This window comes from Oryzias melastigma, linkage group LG12 (genome assembly GCF_002922805.2).
Source record: "Oryzias melastigma strain HK-1 linkage group LG12, ASM292280v2, whole genome shotgun sequence".
Taxonomy (NCBI): Eukaryota; Metazoa; Chordata; class Actinopteri; order Beloniformes; family Adrianichthyidae; genus Oryzias; species Oryzias melastigma.
Genome location: NC_050523.1, coordinates 15,012,670 through 15,033,048, shown reverse-complemented (window position 1 = coordinate 15,033,048; position 20,379 = coordinate 15,012,670). Strand labels below are relative to the sequence as shown.

The 20,379-nt window shown below is 37.1% G+C and overlaps 2 protein-coding genes across 2 annotated transcripts in view; one reads left to right on the top strand and one right to left on the bottom strand.

Moving 5' to 3' along the window:
• Nucleotides 1-4,697: 4,697 nt before the first annotated feature.
• On the top strand, nt 4,698-18,945 carry dbh (dopamine beta-hydroxylase (dopamine beta-monooxygenase)). Its single transcript, XM_024298906.1, has 12 exons — nt 4,698-5,386; nt 7,750-7,896; nt 9,013-9,270; nt 9,455-9,631; nt 12,620-12,722; nt 13,347-13,513; nt 13,618-13,761; nt 15,269-15,307; nt 15,630-15,689; nt 15,780-15,907; nt 17,243-17,402; nt 18,687-18,945. Exons 1-12 carry the CDS (start codon nt 5,018-5,020, stop codon nt 18,777-18,779), a joined length of 1,845 nt encoding a protein of 614 aa, XP_024154674.1. The 5' UTR covers nt 4,698-5,017; the 3' UTR covers nt 18,780-18,945.
• sardh (sarcosine dehydrogenase) overlaps nt 17,306-20,379 on the bottom strand; it is a 29,256-nt gene continuing 26,182 nt past the window's right edge. The window contains exon 22 of the mRNA XM_024298904.2: nt 17,306-17,435. Coding sequence (XP_024154672.1) covers nt 17,415-17,435 — 21 coding nt within the window. The 3' untranslated portion in view covers nt 17,306-17,414. The remainder of the gene's footprint in view (nt 17,436-20,379) is intronic.

Genomic DNA, 20,379 nt, shown 5'->3' with positions numbered 1-20,379 from the left:
TAAAACATCTAAATGGCTTCTCCTCTGATAATTTTAGTGATAAAGGTTCAAATCAAAATGCTTTGGGTCATGTTTTTCCTTTTTCCACTTCTTTTTTGGTTGACTTCCTCTCTCGCCACCTCCTGGAAACAGAAGGAGTAAGAGATTTTGTCCTTGTGCAGGTTTTTTTGGTCCACTCTAACTCAGTATTTATCCTCCACTTACCTCCCAGTGTCGCCTGCCAGCAGTCGTCAGCCTCACTCTTGTCAGCTAAGTTTTATGTCAACCAAAACTCAAGTTAGACTGATCCTCCTGCAGCTCACCCCTCCTGTTCTCACCCAAAAAGGCTCGCCTTGTCTCCTTTATCTCCAGCCACCGGGAGACTCATGTCGGCGTACCCTCAGCTGCTGCTGCTGCGAGCCTCCGCTCAACTCCTCCAATCTTTTAAATAAAACTTTAAATCTCACACTCTTGAGTTTGAGTCTTGCTGGGTTGTCCATCCTACACACTGCAGCTTTGAAAATAAGATACTTTGCATGTGTTGTGAAGGAAACCACAGCAGGGCTGGGAAATTACAGCTGCCCACAGCATGAATATATCAGAATGCAGGAGTTCTGTGATGGAGACAAAGATGAAGAGATTCAAACTGAAACATGACTGAAAACATTTGTGAAGTCGGAGCAAGAACTTTGTTTTTACTTGATGATCTCTTCAGTAAATGTCAGTGTTTTTTCCTTAAATAAGCGAAGGCCAGATCCTTCCTTACTCCATGCATTTATGATGTTTTTACCCACTTTTTCATCATATAGCAGAAGTTTCCAGGGGAATTAGATACATTTTAACACTGTTTCCATCAAGGCAATCACTTTCTTTGATTTTTTCTATATCTTGTGCAAAAACCGGCTTATCCATAAAGAAACTAAAAGAGCTATATATATAAGAGTTGTATATAGCTACCCAGACCAAAAATATGTATATTTAAAGTATATGTTTTAAAGTATTCTTAAGTATAGAGAAGTACAGTATATTTTCCGAAGTGTACCAAGTACACTAAAAAAGTACATTGACAGTTTACTAACAAGTATACTTCTTAGGGATAAATTGGCCCACTTTTAGTTTAAAAAATATATTTAGGAGTATACTTATAGTAACCTTTCTTGTATAGTACTAGTTTACTGGCAATACATTTTAAGTTAACTACAAGTTTATGAAAGTACACTTTGAAGTATATCAAATGTAGCTTTTAAGGTTTGCTTTTATTTTACAATAACCTCAAATAATTAGTGTATTAAAATAAAATTTGAATATACTTGAAATATCCCAAGAACACATCTACTTCACATTTAATGGTGTGTAAGAAAATGTTTAAGGACAGTGATAAATATACGCTAAGTATATTTAGACTTGTAGTATATTTCTAAGTATAATCTAAGAGTACTTAACATGAACTTATGAACTTGTAACGTTTATCTCTAATAAGTACCTAAAAAGTAAACTAAAAATATACTATCTTAATTTTTAAAAACTTGACTACTTATTTTGATAAGGATATACATTGATTTATCATCCATAGGTTGGGATCATTACTCATAATTTCATTGGAAAACATTTCAATTCCCACTCCAACTATACATGTTTTCTTTTGTAAAATTGTTTCCAGTTGTTTTTTAATCATGATTATGTCATATTTACCCAAAATAAAAAAATTGTGTAGTTTTTTTAAGACATAATTACAGGAGCTCATCAGAAATGTTCCTTCTAGCTGTGGGCAGCCTTAGCTAATTTCCCATCAACCCTTTGATTGCATTCCCTCCTGCTAGCACCTCAAAAGCTCACGCTAACTTTAGCGTAGCAAAAACATGACGAGCAATATCAGGGCTTTGCAGCCATATAGTTTTAAGCAGTTCAGACAATAAAAATGAAGACGTGAATGAACCAATATGTCTGAAAGTGGATGCAACAGAATTGGAGCATAGAAGGGAGACTTTCGGCCTGTTACTGCGTTACAAACCTGAGCTTTTTGAAACCGTGGGTTTTAATCTGATCCTGATCCATCACAATTTGAATAAAGAAATAGAAATGCAGTTTTAATGTTAAATTATTTTATATTTGTCCTCCATCATGAGAAAAATGCTACAAGAACGAGTTAAAAAAAGCAAAAACAAAGTTTTCATTGGAGTGGGTCGTTAAAAAGAAAATAAAAAAACACGTACTTTTACACACACAATTTCTACATATAAACAGTATACATCCACATACATGCATGTAAATGACGGCATTCTAATGATCATACATACACACATTTGCTCTTACACACAGAACATTGCACACTGAAGCCATTAAATATTAGGTGTGTCAAATTGAGTTTATTAATTACTTAAAAGGCACTGGGGAAGTGAATTGATATAATTGCACCACTATTACCTTTTTTTAATACATAGTTACCATAATCCTTATCTATTTTTTTAATTGGGATCTAGAGATGTCAGGGATGGTCACAGTTTGAAATCGCAGAAGATATTTTCTAGTTTTAGAGTCTTAAGTTTGGTATTTATTTGTTAGTTCTCTTGGTTTCACTGAAAAATGTTTATTGATTTTAGCATTTCCATTTCTTCACTGGATGTTCACAAGAAAACAATAAGGTATCAGCATGCAACACAAACCATAAAAACTACAAAGAGGAACATAATGATGCAAAACGGTAAAGTTGTTGCATTAAAATAGATGTTTTTCTGTAACACTGACCATAACACTCAGTGTTCAGAGTATGTTTTAGTAGTATGCTATCAAAGGAAAACTCCAGACCGTTTAGCATCAACCTACAGACATAATTACACAGAGAGGCACAATTTTATCAAGCTCTGCATTCCCTAAAACATTCAAACTAAAGCTGACTTTGCAGCATTTCGTCTCATTTGTTGACTGACAAATAAGAGGTGGCAGTAGAGAGACAAGTGAGCATAGTGAGATAGCAGGGAGTGGAAGAAACCCTGATCTCCTAAGGAAAAAGAAACTGACAAAAGAGGCCAAAGTGCCACAATATAAAAGATGAAAAAGAAGCCATTACTGTAAGAAAGTGACACACACGGAGAAAAAGACATGATCGCTGAGCCTCACAAAAGGCATACAGACTAGACTCACTGATCTCCGTTTGTGCCTGAGGGACCAGCAGTCTTTATTACATTAGCCAACACAATGGCAGCCTTTCTGTCATCCTGCCTGCTCTGATCTGAAGCTTTTCCTCGTCTGAAAGGCAAACTCAGGGGTTTGATGAAACGGATAGAGTTGAGTCCATCAAAGACGATTTGGATTTATGTTCTTAATCAAAGAACAACAAGCACGAGGATCGATGTTCTTTCCATGTTTTAGTGAAACTGAATTATTCATTTGGCATTGCTTTATTCATGTAGTCATCAGTATCAAAGGGGAGTGAACGGAAATCATGTTCCTTTGTATTTAAAACAGATGTTTTTTCAGTTAAGAACACTGAAGTGCAAATCAAACCAATAAAGGCAAGAACATTAAAAAGCAAGACAAATTACATTTTAGAAATCAATGCAAAGTTCCAGAAACCAAAACACAATTCCAAAAAAATAACCAAATTGGATGATGACATTTGAATTTTTTCAAATGTGTCTTTAATGTCCACATACTAATAAAAGTTTTATGATTATCCAGTTTCACTTCATCCCAAATGACTTTCAATTGAAATGATGGACACATGTCATTATCCAATCAGCCATGTCCCATTGTACCTTTTCCAGTTACTTATTTTGTTTATTTTTTTTTAAACTTGATTTCTGAAAATTATTTTTGTTTTACAAAATTGAATTTTTATTTTCTTAAATTACAGAATGTGGCTTCTTCAGGCCATAGTACAAACAAGTACTGGTGTTAAATGAGCTATATCAGTTCTATCATTTCTAAATTTCACTTTTATTTAAAAAGTAAAAACTGAAATGTGCATGGTTGGCTCAGCAAATAGTAAAACTAAATTCAACCAGATTGTAAATCTTTTGTTTTAGTTTAGCTTATTTATCTATTTTGTGACATTGCAACAATTTTAGATTAAAAATCTTCAAGATCCTGAACTAAAGCTTCTTCAAATCCAAACAGCAGAACCCCTTAAGTCCTGTGTTTGCTGGGAGAGGTTGGGTCATTCCAAAGACAAGTTTGTCATCCCGTTAAATGCAATCATCCACTTAAACTCACCTGCTGTTATCTTAGCAAACGCAACCACACATAAGCGCATGCACACACGTTTCCACAGGCACTTTTAAGCCTTTAAACAGTGTCTCTTTTGTTTTCTAAAACCTTCAATTGACAGCTTGATTAGGTCTACCACAGCCTCAGGCCGTGGTTCAAGGAGGGCCTAATGCTTTAATGTCTTGTTTGTGGCTCCGCAGGTACTCACAGCCCCTCTTAAATGTATAAAATCTAACACATAAAAAGCCTGATTTGTCTCAAAATGTATATTAGTGTAAAAAGGAATAAGAAAAAAGAAGATACAGCGGTTAATTTAGTCAAAACTGATTTCCATTGATAATGTCCATGGTTGAATTTGGATCAATTAGGGTCCTGCAGATGTGCAGAATCATGCCTGACCCTGAGGCATAAAGAATACAATCCAATTTTCCTCAACAAATGTAATAGCATTAGGCTGGATAAAAACAGGCAACTCATAAGGGAGGAGTCTTTTAAAAAACAAGACAGCTGAAAGAGGTTCAGAGAGAAGCGGCTCACAGGGAAGAGACAATACCCATAAGGCTTTATTTCAGATGAATCTGAAGACCGAAAAGCTGTTTGTTTAGACGTTTCAAAGTTTTTAGAGTCGGAAAAGTCCTTCGCTTGATTGCTGGAGGGAAACCTACCTTCATCTAAAATCAAAGAAGGAGAAACTGAAAAGTTTCTGTCATTCAGATTTGACTGCAGCACTGGAGAAACTATCTTTGAATTTTTTCCAAAGACACTGACAGGATAATATAAACAAAAGTTTAAAAAAAGAAGAAGTTTGGAGGAACTATCTATCTTTACAGCTATGAGGATCTTCAACAAGCACCTGCGGCTTCAGGATGTCACCATCATGTACTTCACGGCTCTGGCTGCACTGATGGTCATTTTGGTGGCTTCTTACCAGGCACCCTCTGTTCCTGTTGATGTGTCGAGTATCAAACAAAGTCCCTCCAGATCTCTCCCGCCTCTCCCCATGCCTTTCCGCGCACCCCTTGACCCCCACGGCGAGCTTCTGCTAGCCTGGAACATCAGCTACGCCAAACAGGAGATCTACATGGAGCTGCAGGTGGCGAAGCTCAAACACGGAGTGGTCCTGGGGATGTCTGACCGCGGTGAGCTGACCAATGCGGATTTGGTGGTGCTGTGGGATTCTGGGACCAAGAGTTACTTTGGGGTAAGCAGGCCTCTGATATATAAACCCCTCTACTAGAAATGGTTTTGAGAAATGATCAATAAAAGGAAAAATCTTAAACGCACAAGGATTTGATGATTTTTTTTTGTATAAAGTATGGATCTGTTTCATGATCACATATTCATTAAAGATGTTATTTGTTCCTACTAATTGGAAATCACTCAAACTGCACTAATAGCTGAAATTCTTCTGGGAGCCATTAGCAGATATTTGCATATCAAAGTTGAATTCCTGTGCTAATTAAGATGTGCAAGCCGCCTTATTTCCATTTTGCCACACACAGGCTTATTTAATAAATCTAACTCTCAATGTTGTTAGATTTTTATCTTCCTGCAAAAATATTCATCGAAATGAAACTCTAAATCATTTTTGATTTCCATTCCTTGTTTAAGGATTCCTGGAAGCAGCTGCAGTAACTTCAGCTATGATTGCCTCCTTTAAATAATACATCTGCAGAATGATGGTGGATGTCATTTTTCTATAATTAAAAGTTGAAATCGGAAACTTTGTGAGGAATTAAAAAAGCTCACTAGTTATCATAGCCTCTGATTGTTGGGTAAACAGTCAGACAAAGCACGCTGCACATAAGAAGTCCTCTAATTTACACAGTTCTTAGTAGTTTATATCGGAAATTTTAATTAAAACACACAAGAGAAAAAAATGATTAACGCCTGACCCTGAGAAGAGAGAGATTTTTTTTCTTCTTGAAGGTTTGTGGAAAAAACACTTGAGGTTTGGATAAAATTCGCATGAAAATGTTTTTTTTTTCAAACAAAATGATTAAATGTGACCTAATCTTCTCTCTTCATTCTTTATTCCTTCCTTCATATCCTGTTGATTTGCACTTACACTAAAGTACAGCTTTTGAAAAAAACTTTTAACAACCACATTACTAATTGAAAATAAACATTCAACAAAGGTTATCAAAATAATATACCTTTATATAAAAGTGAATTATCATCACATTTTCTGCTATAAAAGCATTCCTAGTGGTTTATTAATTGTGATTATAAAAAATGTATTTTTTATACTTAATTTCTACCAAATGGCAGAAGTTGATTAGAAATTCACCTCTGAGTAAGCCCCCCCCCTACTCCCCATCATCCATGTGTTAAAATGCTCTCCCACTAGCTTACGGCCCTCACAGCCTCAAACTAACATTGTTGGTTCAACAACAATGGCGAGCAATTTTGTAGTTATCCAGGCGTCCAGTTAGACGGGGAAAACAAATTTTTTTTTCATCAACCCCTGATTCACTTCAATTTGAATAAAGAAACATTTAATCTGAATTTTCTTTATAAATGTCCTCCATCATCAGAAAAATACCACAAGAACATGTTAAAAATGCCAAAAACATGATGAGTTTTTGATTGAATAATTGAAATGTCATCAGGAGGGAAATAATCTGCAGTTCCTGTCTGTAAATGAAAATGACAGATTAATTGGCGACAGCAGCTGTGATTGTCAAGGTGTTTAATGTGAACTTCATTGTTTAGATGCACTCAGGTGCAACAGCCTTTTTGTTTTAACTGGGTGTGTTGTAGAACAAAGAGTCGAACCAGAAAACAAAAAGAACAAGAAGCAGTTCTCACAAGACAGATTAAACTCAAGTTATCTCATGATCGCAAAGAGAGTCATTTGTCAGATGAAAGTCTACAGTCTTTCCTAATATAAGCTTATTTTTTGTCTTTCCGGAAGAGAATCGTTGCTTTGGCTCATAATCAAAGCTGATGTAGTGATAGTGAAGTCAGGAAGTGATGTAATGCATAGTTTCTTCCTAATCAGTTTAGCTAAAATATATATATTTATATAAAAACCCACCAGACTACAAAACCTCAAGCTTAGTTTTACTATTTATTCCTCTCCTGTTATGTGTTGAATCTAAAGCAATCACAGACACATAATTTAGCACATATTTTTTTATAGATTTGCCCTCCCTGTTTTCTTTATAAAATATACTGGCTGCAGAATTGTTGCAGTTTGTGCGGAACAGTTATGTAAGAGTAACAAAGAGGGGGACTGAAATACAGAAAGAGATTTTAGGTGTTATTCTGGACAGGTACAAATGTGAGAAACATAACAGAAGCAGATAGACCGAGTCGCCGCAAAAGCCTTCTGGCAGAGAAGGAGAACATCCTGTGCTGCAAGATGGGATGCTTTCACAACACCAACTGCCACACTTTCACTTTTGTGCTTTAATTCTCTGTGGAAAAACTCCTTTCTTGCTCTCATGTCTATTAAGATTTTGAAACTGTTTAGCTTTTATTGACATGGATCCCCTCAAAGATCACGATCACTTTCTGCAGCCCTATGTGTGTGATGTTTGTAGCTTTCTTCCCTTTTAGGATGCATGGAGTGACAGTGAGGGTCATGTATCGCTGGACAGCCAACAAGACTATGAGCTGATTGAGGCCAAAGAAAAAGCGGATGGATTCTATCTGCTCTTCAAAAGACCGTTTAGCACCTGCGATCCTAAAGACTACCTCATAGAGGTGAGGGAAGCCTGTTTTTGACAACTCTGTGGGTGGCCGTTAAAAAGAAACAAATCAAAGAAATAGAAATGGAAATATGGGGCAAAAAGGAATTGAAATTAGGATAATAAATTGTCACTATTCTCCACTTTTCTTTTGGTGCTGAGGGTATGGGAGCAGTGTGGGCTAATGCACTTTGGATGTAGTTGATCCTCTCCTTCTAGCAAGAATGTCAAGTACAATAAGCTTCCAAGGGTTTGTAATGCATTTTTATACATGTAAAAAAGCAGGATCTGATGTGGGTTGAGACCAGCAAAAAAAAAAAATGTCCCTGCCAAAGTGCTTTTTTTGCCATTGGCTCTTGTTTGTTGGATTGGATAAATAAAATCTAGAGAAATACATTGGCAATAATTCATTTGTTGAAGAAACAGGAGCTGCAGTAGTGTGCTACTCCTCCTCGTGCTGGTCACACACTGCTGTGGGACCACATCCCAATTTCCAAACAACATTTGTTGGAAGACAGCCATTGTGGTTGTTCTGGTCATCCTGGCTCAAAACCAACACAGCCAAAAGCTAACCTCGGGTTAAGGTCAGGGCTGCAGGACTGCTATCTATCTGTCTATCTTAGTTTCTATTATCTGCTCTGTAAAAAGTGAAACATTGTATGAAGTAACAAAAGTTCTGTAATTTGTTACATTTGAAAATATTTTTTTTTTAAATCAAAAATACATTTCTAAATTGAGTAAACCATCAACTTCAAACTTTAATTTGTCAAAAATGTATTATTCAAATGTTACAAAAGAAAGAATTTTTGTTAATTAGTTCACTCATTCAGTTTTTTCAGTGTATCTATCTATACATTTATACATCTATACACACCCACACACACACACATACTTGTGTATGTCTTTTTTTTCCTTTATGCTTTTTTTAAAACTCTCTGTGCATTAAAGTATGTATTCCACTGATCAGGGTTCTCATGGTTCCATGTTCCACCTCTGTGCAGCAGACATGAACTCAATACTCATCACTATGACAACAAACCAAAAAAATAAATAAAAACATCCCCATCACTTTATCCAGAAAGAACATTAGCCAGAGAGAGATTTGAAGTGCAGTTCTCTGCTCCTTTACCAGGAAGGAACTGTGCACATCATCTATGGGCTCCTGGATCAGCCTCTTGCCTCTCTGGAGGAGCTGAACCTTTCCAGGATCCACACAGGACTGCAGCGGGTGTTGATGCTTCGTCCCGATGACCCGTCGCCCACTCTGGGCCCAGATGTGCAGACAATGGATGTCGTGGCCCCTGATGTCATCATACCGAGTCAGGAGACCACCTACTGGTGCTTCATCCAAAAGCTGCCTGAAAACATGCCCAAGAATCACATCGTCATGGTATGAAGAGCGCTGAAAAACACTCAGTCCTGAATGTGTTTGCAGTGTTGTGGGTGTACGAGGCGGCTTCATTTCTTTGTTTAGAAACTCGAGTGATGCTTTTCACAGCAGACATTAACCTTGGTAATTTATTGAGCACATAAAAAGGTATGATGCTTCTGCTTTATATCTGTTTTCCTGTCAGTATGAGTCAGTGATAACTCCAGGTAACGAGGCCATTGTACATCACATCGAAGTGTTCGAATGCTCCCCTGACATGAAGGACGTTCCTCAATACAGCGGCTCCTGTGACGACAACATGAAACCACGAAAACTCAACTACTGCCGCCACGTTCTGGCCGCATGGGCCATGGGAGCAGAGGTACGTTGAGACAACCCATCATCAACAGGAAACTCAACCATCAAACCAAGGAAAGTATTTAAAACATTCTCCAAGATTGAATAATGTGTTTGCAAAAGGTTTAAAATGCAGATTGACTAAATGGAGCAGAATCCAGAACCACAACAACAATGTTGCTGAATATTCGGAGAGACAAACAAAAGCTCCCACGCATGAAATCTAAAGCCCAGAAATGCTTCTTTATCAGGCCGAGCTGATCCCACGCAGCCCATTCATAAAGACTCTGCATGTGGGATGAGCAACTATACATAGAAACACTCCTAAACTTCACAAATACACAAATAGACACACACGAGAGTTGTGTATGGACACGTCAATCATCAGGAGAGACTTCTGTTTTACTATTAGCTACCAGAGTCTATTTAGTTTTTCCAATCTACAAATAATTGGAAATCTGTTTTGTTTTGTTCTGTTTTTTATGAAGATGCTGACTTTTAAGTTAAAAAGATATAAGGTTGATTTTTTAGGATAATCTGAAACTGTAAAAACAGCTGCTAGGGTTGGTTTTATTGTAGTTCTCACTGGACTTCACACTTAAAAAATGATGAAACGGTTAACAGGATAAAGAAGATTATTTTTTATTTCACAGGAAACTTAATTCTTTGATCTTGAAAATAATACAAGGAGTGATAAATATGTTCCAAATATCCTGCATGGATACTCTGAAGACTAAAAAAAATAATTGTCCTTATTTTATTGTTTTAATGTTTTTTTCTGTTGTTTTTTTACATGGATTTACTTTTCTTATAATATTTATTTTGGTGTACAGCACTTTGGGTTAACATGTATAAAGAAGTGCTATATAATTCGGATTGATGTGATTTGATTTGATTTGATTTGATTTGATTGGAACGCAAAAAACTTATTTCTTAGTTGCAATTGGGATGGACAACTCTTAGTACCAAACCAAGTAACCAGACAGCATCCTTTGGTTTTATTGGGACACTGCTGGGAACATCTGGCCCTGCAGGCTGCTCTGAATCATTGAGTTAAATCTGTTTGTGTGTATGTTCAATGCATGCGTCCACACAGACATCCTCCCTTTGGTTTGTGGACTATCTTGAATTTAAGAATTTATATCTACAATTTACTCAAATTAGTAACATTTTTTACTATTTAGTTAAATCCTTTATTGGTTGACAAAGGCGTGTCTAGAAGGAGGGAACGGGGGGGGCATGACAACACCAAGGATTTTATTGGCAACCTGAAAACAAAACCTGCACTTTGTGGGATGAATTAACACTTATGCAATCATACAGGAGATCAATGTGTAATAAATGGTTCAGGGACAGGTTATCACTTTAAACCACTTAAGTCTTTAAAAGAAAAACAAACTCTCATCAGGAGACTTGTTAAGATTTTTTTTTCTAAATTTGTGTGTAGAAAGGTTTTGTGTTTCTATGTACATTCTTATGTGTACACCTTCAGTTCCTGCTTCATTCTGTGCAGGGTTATGCGGGTCACTTTGCCGTCAAGGTTGAGTACGACCTGAACAAGTTGCGAGTCCATTCCAGAGTCACAAACAGACAACCAAATACACACTCACAATTACCACTTAAAGTCAACAACAACAACAACAAAAAAAACACCTGAAGCAAGTTTTTGTCTGTGGAAGGAAGTTGGAGTGTTGAGAGAAAACCCACGCATGAATGAGGAGAACATGTAAAGACCTTCTCACTGTGAAGGAACCGTGCTAACCACTACACCTCCATGTTATTTGAGCCATCACTGAAAGTTTTCTATCTTTTTAAAACACATTTTCTGCACATATTTTCACTTTGATTGAAATTTTTGTACCTCCATCTCACACTTTTTCAATTACCAGCAGTTCACTCAGGTCAGCTCACATAGAACTTCTCTTCATTAGTTCTCCACGGCCGAACTTTGCCACCTCCAGAAACGAAGAGAATGCCCTGGATGTGTTTTTTTTCCCAGATCCTTCACCTGTAGCTTTCATTTCTGCCTCCTAAAACACAGAAAAAGACCCAAACAACACAAAAAAAGAATTCAAAATCTCCCTCAACCAGTGGGTGACATTAAGGCGGCTGAGCAAGCAAGCAGCCCGCCGGCCACATAAAGCAAACCAGACAAGGACCGGCGAGGCTGTCACCGTATTTCTCTGTGCAGCTCCGCACAGTATCACACGCGCGCCTGGGCCCTCTCCGCTTGAATTACCTGCCAGCTGAACAAAAACAAGCAGGGTACCTTCTGTGAGCTGTGAAGACAAGATTAGCTGGGAAGGATTCAGGCCTCTTTCATCACCTTCTCGCGGTGTTGTTTTATTCTTGTTGGCACAGTATCAGGAGGGAATCAAAGCTGAAAAAAAAAGAAGTTTGAAAGATGAGCAAAATATCTGATACTCTGTGAATGCAAAGAGGGAAAATCATAAGAGTGTGTGCACTTATTCAGAAAAACATGTCTCTGGGGCTTTTACTGTAATGGCATAAAAGGTGTATTAAGTTTAAAAAAAAAAAAACGGCTGCAACCACAGCATCAGCAGGGATGGAGAGGAGAATATTTTACTTCTAGGTAGCAGTTTGGAGGTTTTTAGCAATATTATAATCTAAGACCCAAACATATAAGAAGTTTTTGAATGTAAAAATTGTTATTGCAATGACTCCACCCAGTGATTTTTACAACTAACAGAAAAACATATTTCCAAAGACTACAATTTATATTATTTAAAAAAAAGTCATCCTTGACAATAAAATTTCACTTTTACAAAATAAAAGCAGCATTTTTAAAGCACTAGTCATATATCCAGCTTGAATTAATATTTACATGTTATGCACAAATTTTACATTTTGCTTATCAGACAAAAATCTTTTGTCAGAGAATTTGTGCATATTGTTCAAGAATTAAGGACAATCTATTCTTTACCTCAGTGAGTGCTATGCATTAATAAAGAAGAATGAATCATGCATGTGCATGGCATGTGTGTGCTTGCAGGCTTTCTACTATCCTCCGGATGCTGGCTTAGCGATGGGCGGTCCGGGTTCCTCAAAGTTCCTTCGCCTGGAGGTCCATTATCACAACCCTCTTCTCATTGCCGGTACGCACAGTTACTGCATGAACATGTCATTTCTCACACAGGAAGAAGGGTTTCTTTTTTATTTGAAGCCAAAGATTGTTTTATTGGAGCAAACAACTTAATTTATTGTTTTTAAATAAATTACTTCCTAGATTTCTGACTTGGTCTTGCAAAATATCTGTTATTTGGTGTTAGATTGCACATTTACACCAATTTTTAATTTTCTTCTGCCATAATCTTGATCTAAAATAGTTTGGAATCTTTTTGGAGGCATTTTTTTCATGGAAATTGTGTGAAGGGGTCATTTCACTCACACATTTTAATCTTTCAACTTCTCCAGACTTGCAGAACATTCTCTTAAAATACATAAATGTGTTTAAAACAACTTTTTGTACCTTAATACTAGTCATCGGGGTGCAGTAAACATTCAGCTCCTATATAATCCTTTCAAATCTCATACATAATTTCCTCGAAGGACACAAACTGCACCTTAAATTATTCATATTGCTCTGCGTTATTTCACGTTTCGTAGCCTTGGTTGGGGTGAAATCATGCTGGATATTGAATACAATCAATTATAGAAGAATCCACAGGTGGGCGACCCTTTACGTCAAACACATGAAAGTTTCAGAATTCTTTATGCAGGTCGGCATGACTCATCGGGGATCCGGCTGCACTACACCCGCCGCCTGAGGCCCTATGACGCAGGGATCATGGAGCTGGGCCTCGTTTACACTCCTGTCATGGCTATTCCTCCTAAACAACGTATTTTTTACCTCACCGGGTACTGCACATCCAAGTGTACTCAGACTGTACGTATCAAATCTTTATACACAGGTCAAATGTAATCGTTTTGAAAAGAGATTATTCCAGAAAAAAAACAGATTTCTGACCTTTTGTGTGTGTGTCACTCAAGGCTTTGCCTCAAGGGGGAATCTATATCTTTGCATCCCAGCTGCACACCCACCTGGCAGGTCGTGGGGTGAGGACTGTTCTGGTGAGGGGGGGCAAGGAGGTGGAGATGGTACAGGAAGATCAGCACTTCAGCACACACTACCAGGTATGACACCCTGATAAAGCCTCATTTCCACTTGGCTGACTTAGCAGTTTGGGGGTCCCGGGTGAAAAATAAACCGGGGCCCTCTGCAGCGGTTGTATTTTTTAAAAGACTTTATCTGGGTTCTTCATTGGTCCACTATAGTCGACAGAGCTAAAGTCAAGGATCAAAATGTCTTGATAAACTAAAATAATTTCAAAACTGTCTGGAGGCAAATGTGTATCCTCAGTTGAAATTAAACAGGGAATACGCAAAATACATTGATTTTCCAAACCCCTGGGAAAACTGAATTCTCTGCTCACTAACTTGCTGTTAACTGAAATATTCCGTTGTTACAGAGGGACGGGGGAGGACAAAACACTCTCACATGATCAGTCTCATGACATTTCAGTAATCTGGGTTTTTTTTCTTGACAGTTCAATAATAATAGACACTTTTATTTCGTGTTCAGCTTGAACTAATGTCGTCATAGAGAGGAATCTGTTTCATTTATCCTTCATGCTAAACTGCACATAGAAGATTTGAATTCACATAGATGTTGATTTTGATTAACCACATTTTTTCTTTTTTTGTCTTTAAGAAGCTAAATATTTGTTGTGTTAGAAGATGAGAATTTTATTTCAATATTTGTTTTGACAAACCACTAGTTGCAAAAAAATTGAGCACATAAAGTACTAAAAAGTTTTATTTTTTGACATTTCAAGCACACCCCAAAGTAATATTACTGTTTAGGGAACAAACAAACAAAAAAAGACAAATTAAGCTAAAAATTTGCAAACTGTATTTTCAAACAAAAGCAAACAGCAACTACTGATAAATTAAATTATAGCTGGGTATTGGTACAAAACTGATTAAAGAATTTAATTTACATTTTCACAATTAAATTTGACTCATAAGTTTAAGTGATTTAGCATTATTACATTTATTTATTTGTATTATTATTTTCAGTGTAGTTTTTCTGTGTCTGAATACATTGTATTTAACTGAAGTCATCAGTTGTTTTTAGATGAAAAATACTTACCAATTTATTAACTTATGAGAGAAAACTATTGATTGTTTTATGACTTTGAGTCTGTAGAAACTTAGAATGCAAACATTTCTAACCTTAAGAAACAATTGTCATGTATCAGCTGCACAACTCATCAATGCAGGTATTTGTAGACGTACAGCAGAGAAAACATCTGCTAAACTGGCTGATAAAGTATCCAGCTGCTGTTCAGATCTGAGTAACCTTTCATTTATCTCCTGACGTGTCATTCAGCATATGGAGACTTAATGAGAGAATTAATGGATCTTTAATGGAGGATTCAGACAACCCTCAGAAGCTGCCTTTAAGTAACACTTCTGAAGGATTTATTCAAAGCATAATGAAAGTTTCATAGAAACGTTTAAAAGAAGAATCAACCAAAACATCACTCAGATCATAGAAAATAAAATGAGCTATTACTTCTTCCTTTTCATCAAAACTCATTGAAATAGTAATAATTTTGAGATGTTTTTATTTCTACAGACTATCAGAGTTCTGCGGAAGATGGTGAACGTTTTACCTGTAAGTCGAAAACTACTTCCTGTTTTAGTAACTAATGCTGTGGAAACTGTGGAAAAGCATGATGGGTAATCTGGCAGTTACTTTTTGAAGGAAGTGATTCATGTTTATTCCTTTCTCCCATTTATTGCATTAAAACATTTAAATGCAAAATAATATTTATCAGTTACAAGTAAAGGCTTTGTAATGGGAAATATGTTGTTGCTCTTCACAATTTCACCTTTAAATGTCACTTCTTGTCATAAATGATCAAATATTGTCATAACTGTAGCTGTTAGAGGTTATTTATAACATAATGCTGGCCTGTTTGTGCGTTATCCCGCAGGGCGATGTCCTCTTAACAAAGTGTACTTACAACACAGAAGACAGGAGCAAGCCCACAGTGGTGATGAGCAATATTCATATTTTTGTATGACTAATAATCTTCTCCAGCCTCTCTGGCGTTTGGTTTACTGTGCTGTATTGGTTCCCTCAGGGAGGCTTTGGCATCATGGAGGAGATGTGTGTCAACTACATTCACTACTACCCTCGTACTCAGCTGGAGCTCTGCAAAAGCCACGTCGACATGGGATACCTGCAGAAATACTTCAATTTCATCAACAGGTAGAGGCTGGACATTTTTGTGAAATGGTTGAAGTCTCACTCTCTTTCTTACTTTCTTCCTTAGAGCAATTTTTTTGTCTCTGATGTCAGACTAGTACACATCCCTGGACATAACATGAAAATCACCACGCAAATTGTTTCCACAAATTACTCTTTATCAGCATTTTGTGTTTGCAAATTAGCATTTTATTATAAATGTGTATGCACAAAAATATTTTGCATTTTATTTGTATTTTGGGCCCTGTGACAGACTGGCGACCTGTCCAGGGTGTACCCCGCCTTCGCCCTTCAGTAGCCGGGGTAGGCTCCGGCACCCCCGCGACCCCGAGAGGGACACGGCGGTCAAGAAAATGGATGGATGGATTTGTATTTTGTGTAAACAAATTAGCAATTTGTGCTCATAAATTAAGCATTTTGTAAGTGAAAATTAGTATTTTCTTTGCATAAATTAGCATTATATTAGCATAATGTATGCACAAGTTAGCTTTCCTAAGCAAAAATGTGTATTTGGTGTGCACAAATTAACCTTTTAATAACATCTCGTAAGCATTAACTGGTTCTTTGGGAGCAAAACGAAGTATTTTGCGCACACGAATGAGCATTTTGAGAACAAAAAATAGCATTTTCTGCACACAAAGTTGCATTTTGAAAGCAAAAATTAGCTTTTTGTGCATACAAATTAGCATTTTGAGAACAAAAAATTTGCATCTTGTGTAAATAAATTATCATTTTAAGAAAAAAAAAATCAGGATTTTGAGAACAAAAATTTGCATTTGGTGCATACAAGTTATAATTTTGTATACACAAATTAGAATTTTGAAAACAAAAAGTAGTATTCTGTGCAAACAAATTTGCATTTTTAGCACAAATTTTAAAACTTTGTGAGCACAAATTAGTATCTTGTTTCCAAATGTGCATTTAATTTGCATTTTTGTGCACACCGATTAATATAATGTTTGTGCACAAATTAGTAGTAGGAGTAGAAGATAATGAAATACTAATTTTTGTCCACAGAATGGTAATTCGTGCCCACTAAAATCTCATTTGTGCACACACAATGTTAAGTGGTGCCCACAAAATGCTAATAAGCCAAATTGTGGCCACAAAATCCGGATTTGTGCGCACTGTTTACTAATTTGTGGTCATAAATTATAAACTGGAGGGAACTTATTTTATGTGACTGTCATGCCCAGGGCTCCATAGAGAAGTGATGATATTTTTCCATTTTTCTTCTTTATTTAAGTGAAGTTACACTGCAACAACTGACAGCCTCAGACACTTCCTTCTCCCTCACTTTCGTTCGGCTTTAATTGATTTTGGCTCAAACTCCTCCAGGTTCCATGGAAATGAGCAGTGTGTTTGCGGCGAGGTGGATGTGACTCAGCAGTTTTCTCAGTTGCACTGGGATGACTTCACAGGAGAAGTGCTAGACTCTCTTTACAACACGGCGCCCATCTTCATGCACTGCAATCAGTCGACTGCACGCCTCTTTCCTGTGAGTCTCCAGTCACAACAGTAACACACTCCTCTGGAAAACATGTGGTTCACAAACATGACACTTACCCTGTCATTCCTGTTTACCATAACATAGAACACCTGATAAACAATGCAATATTTGAAAAGCTGAGGAGCAAAAGCAAACAATCATTTATTAACTTTTAAATTCATTTGCATGCAGTAAACTGTTTATTAAAATAACTTCTACTGGAACATTTAAATACAAATTCCAAAAGAGCTCAGAAAAAAAGAGAAACTGCTGCTGTGAACCAACTTAATAGAGTTTACTTTTTTTTTTAAATTAGAAAGATTACTGACAAAAGGAAAACCCAGAAGACACTAAATCTCCTCTGAACCGGATGTCTCTGTTCGGAGAAATGCTGAAAATCTAGAATCTCAGTCTGCAGGCCTCAGTAGACGTGTTTACTGCTACAGCTCATGACAGGACGAGAAGTAAAAGCTTTTTCTCTCTGAAAAGTGGGGGACGGCACGCGTCTGCTCATATAATAATAATAATGTCCTTTCAACAGTTAGAGGTGAATGTTTGGAGCATGTGTGCATAGTATTCAGCGGTATATTCTGCAGGAAAAAAAGCCACAATAACTGTCATGTTTGCATGCAACTATGAATTCCATATACGAGGAAAAATGAAATATTCTCATGAAAAACCTGCTGACAGACCTTGAGATACTTTTGGCACTGATGTATACATACTGCTGTATCCTTAAGCATAATGTAAAGATGAAAGCTTTTCTATATTGACATGTAAATGTATAGAATTCAAAACACATCCTACTGAACTATTCAAACCCAGCTTTAGAATCAAAAGTGAGGCTGCTTGTTAAACTGCAGTGTAAACACGTAGACTCCTGTACTGGTTGTTAAGATCAGAGGGAATAAATTAAAAAACAACGGAAGAGCTGATCAACGTTTCCTGTAAGAAAAAAAATCCTCCTTGTATAATGTCAGCATTCTAAATCAAATGGATTAAAAATTAATGAGAGACGATGAACTGTAAGGAACTTTTGCAGCTGTATGATTTAGAGTTAAATATGCTGGACTTCTAAATAAGTTCTGTAGATGTACTTAAAAAAATATAGAACAATAGGACAGTTTAAAAAATAGGAAATTTGTTCAATGTTTTATTTTCCAGCGAAATGATTAAAAATACTTGACTTCACAACATAACACAAAACAATCTAAATATGAACCACTTTCTCGTGTATTTTTTTTAACCCAAATTAAAGCTTTTTGACTATACATGTGATTCTTTTTCTGTCAGGGCGAGTGGGAAAAACAGCCTATACCAGTGGTGACCTCCATCCTCGACAAACCGCACTACCCCTGTGAGGGAGGGGCGGTCCCCACCGGCTGACCGGTCTATGCAGACGGTTCTGGAGGTTCCGAAAAGCATGGAGTGGATATCAAGCTTTGGGAAAATTAAACAAGCCCCTGTGATGTGGTTCACTACCACTTTATTTTATCTCCTCTGGCTGTCAAAGTCGTCTAGTATGTGCTGTAATAAACGCTTCTGTAAACAATCATCGTCTGATTTCATTGAGTGGAATTCTGAGAAATTGAACTATTAAGAAACCAAAACAAAATGTTTGAGGGAAACTTTTACATTTCTAAAATAAGTCCCCGATTGGTAGATGCAACAGCTCAGATATTCGAATTCTGTTCGCTCTGGCCGAATGGCGTTGCTGTCAGACCAACACGCTGTGCCTGGTGCTCAAATTGGACCTCAAATGACCTCAAATTCACTAAACATTGAAACGGGCCCCTTTTAAATTTCTGGGGTTACTTTGGCAAATTTTGTAGTTGCTATAGCAACCCCAAGCTAGGCTGGTGCCACCCCTGCAAACCAGGTCAAACATTGACCAATCAGGGACTCAGATTTGGTAATGATGTATGGATGGCGTCCCTTTTAATTCACTGAAGTGCCAACTGTTTGAAAATTGATCATGGGGAGAAATGAATAATTGCAGTTTGTTCCCGGCTGGAATTATATGACACCATGTCTTTCACATTTTGGAGTAGAGCTGTGAAAGATAAATCCTGGAGCAGAACTTGAAAGATTTACATCACTTTGACATTTCATACCAAGCCTCTTCCAACTGTGGGTGGCAGACTAATAAACAGTAGCAAAAGAAAAATAAGCCCCTCCCTGCTTCTCTAGTGTGAACACCATGGGCTAAAAGTATAATTAAGAACTCGCACTTAGCATTTTTTTATTTTTTTTCCTCTGGTTTTTCTAGAAATGACAAAAACATTTTGAGCAAACAATTATTTATACACGTTTAAGAGATATCTCTGGACAAATCAGAAATAATTAGAAAAAATAAAATAAAGAAAAGAGTACATATCAACTAATCCATATCAAACCCACCTCCTTCCCCCCTTTTTTTCCTCAAACCTTTTGCAACTTTCTTACAACTGGAAGAAATGACTGTACAGTACAGGGTGAGATCGCCATGGAAGCAGAGTTCTCTCACCGTTTCGCATTTCCTGTATAAATCCTGCTTTTAACTTATGCTACTCCTGAGAAGCCCCGTTTCAATGATTAATAGCTTTCCTGGCAGAATCAATGAATCCCTCCACATTAGTAAACACTTTGTGTTCAACATGCAGCATGGAACATCAAAGCAGCCAGTGGGAGTGATGCATACAGATGCCTCTTTATGGAGCCATGCTTTTGGCTGCTCATCACTTCATGTGGGATGAATTATTGTTTATTGTGAAACTGTGTTTTGAGAGTTAACACATGCAAAGAGGGCAAACATGACTGACATGAGGGTTTATAAGACGGGATCGAGCTCGGAGTCTCATGTAAACACAATTATTGCAGCGCCTGCATGGACTATTCAATGTCATGACATAGCCAGAACCTCATTACTTTCTTATTTTAAACTGCATTTTGGGGTTGTGCTGGAGCTGAGGCTCAAAGCTGCCTGCATAAGCTCCACTGTGCAGGT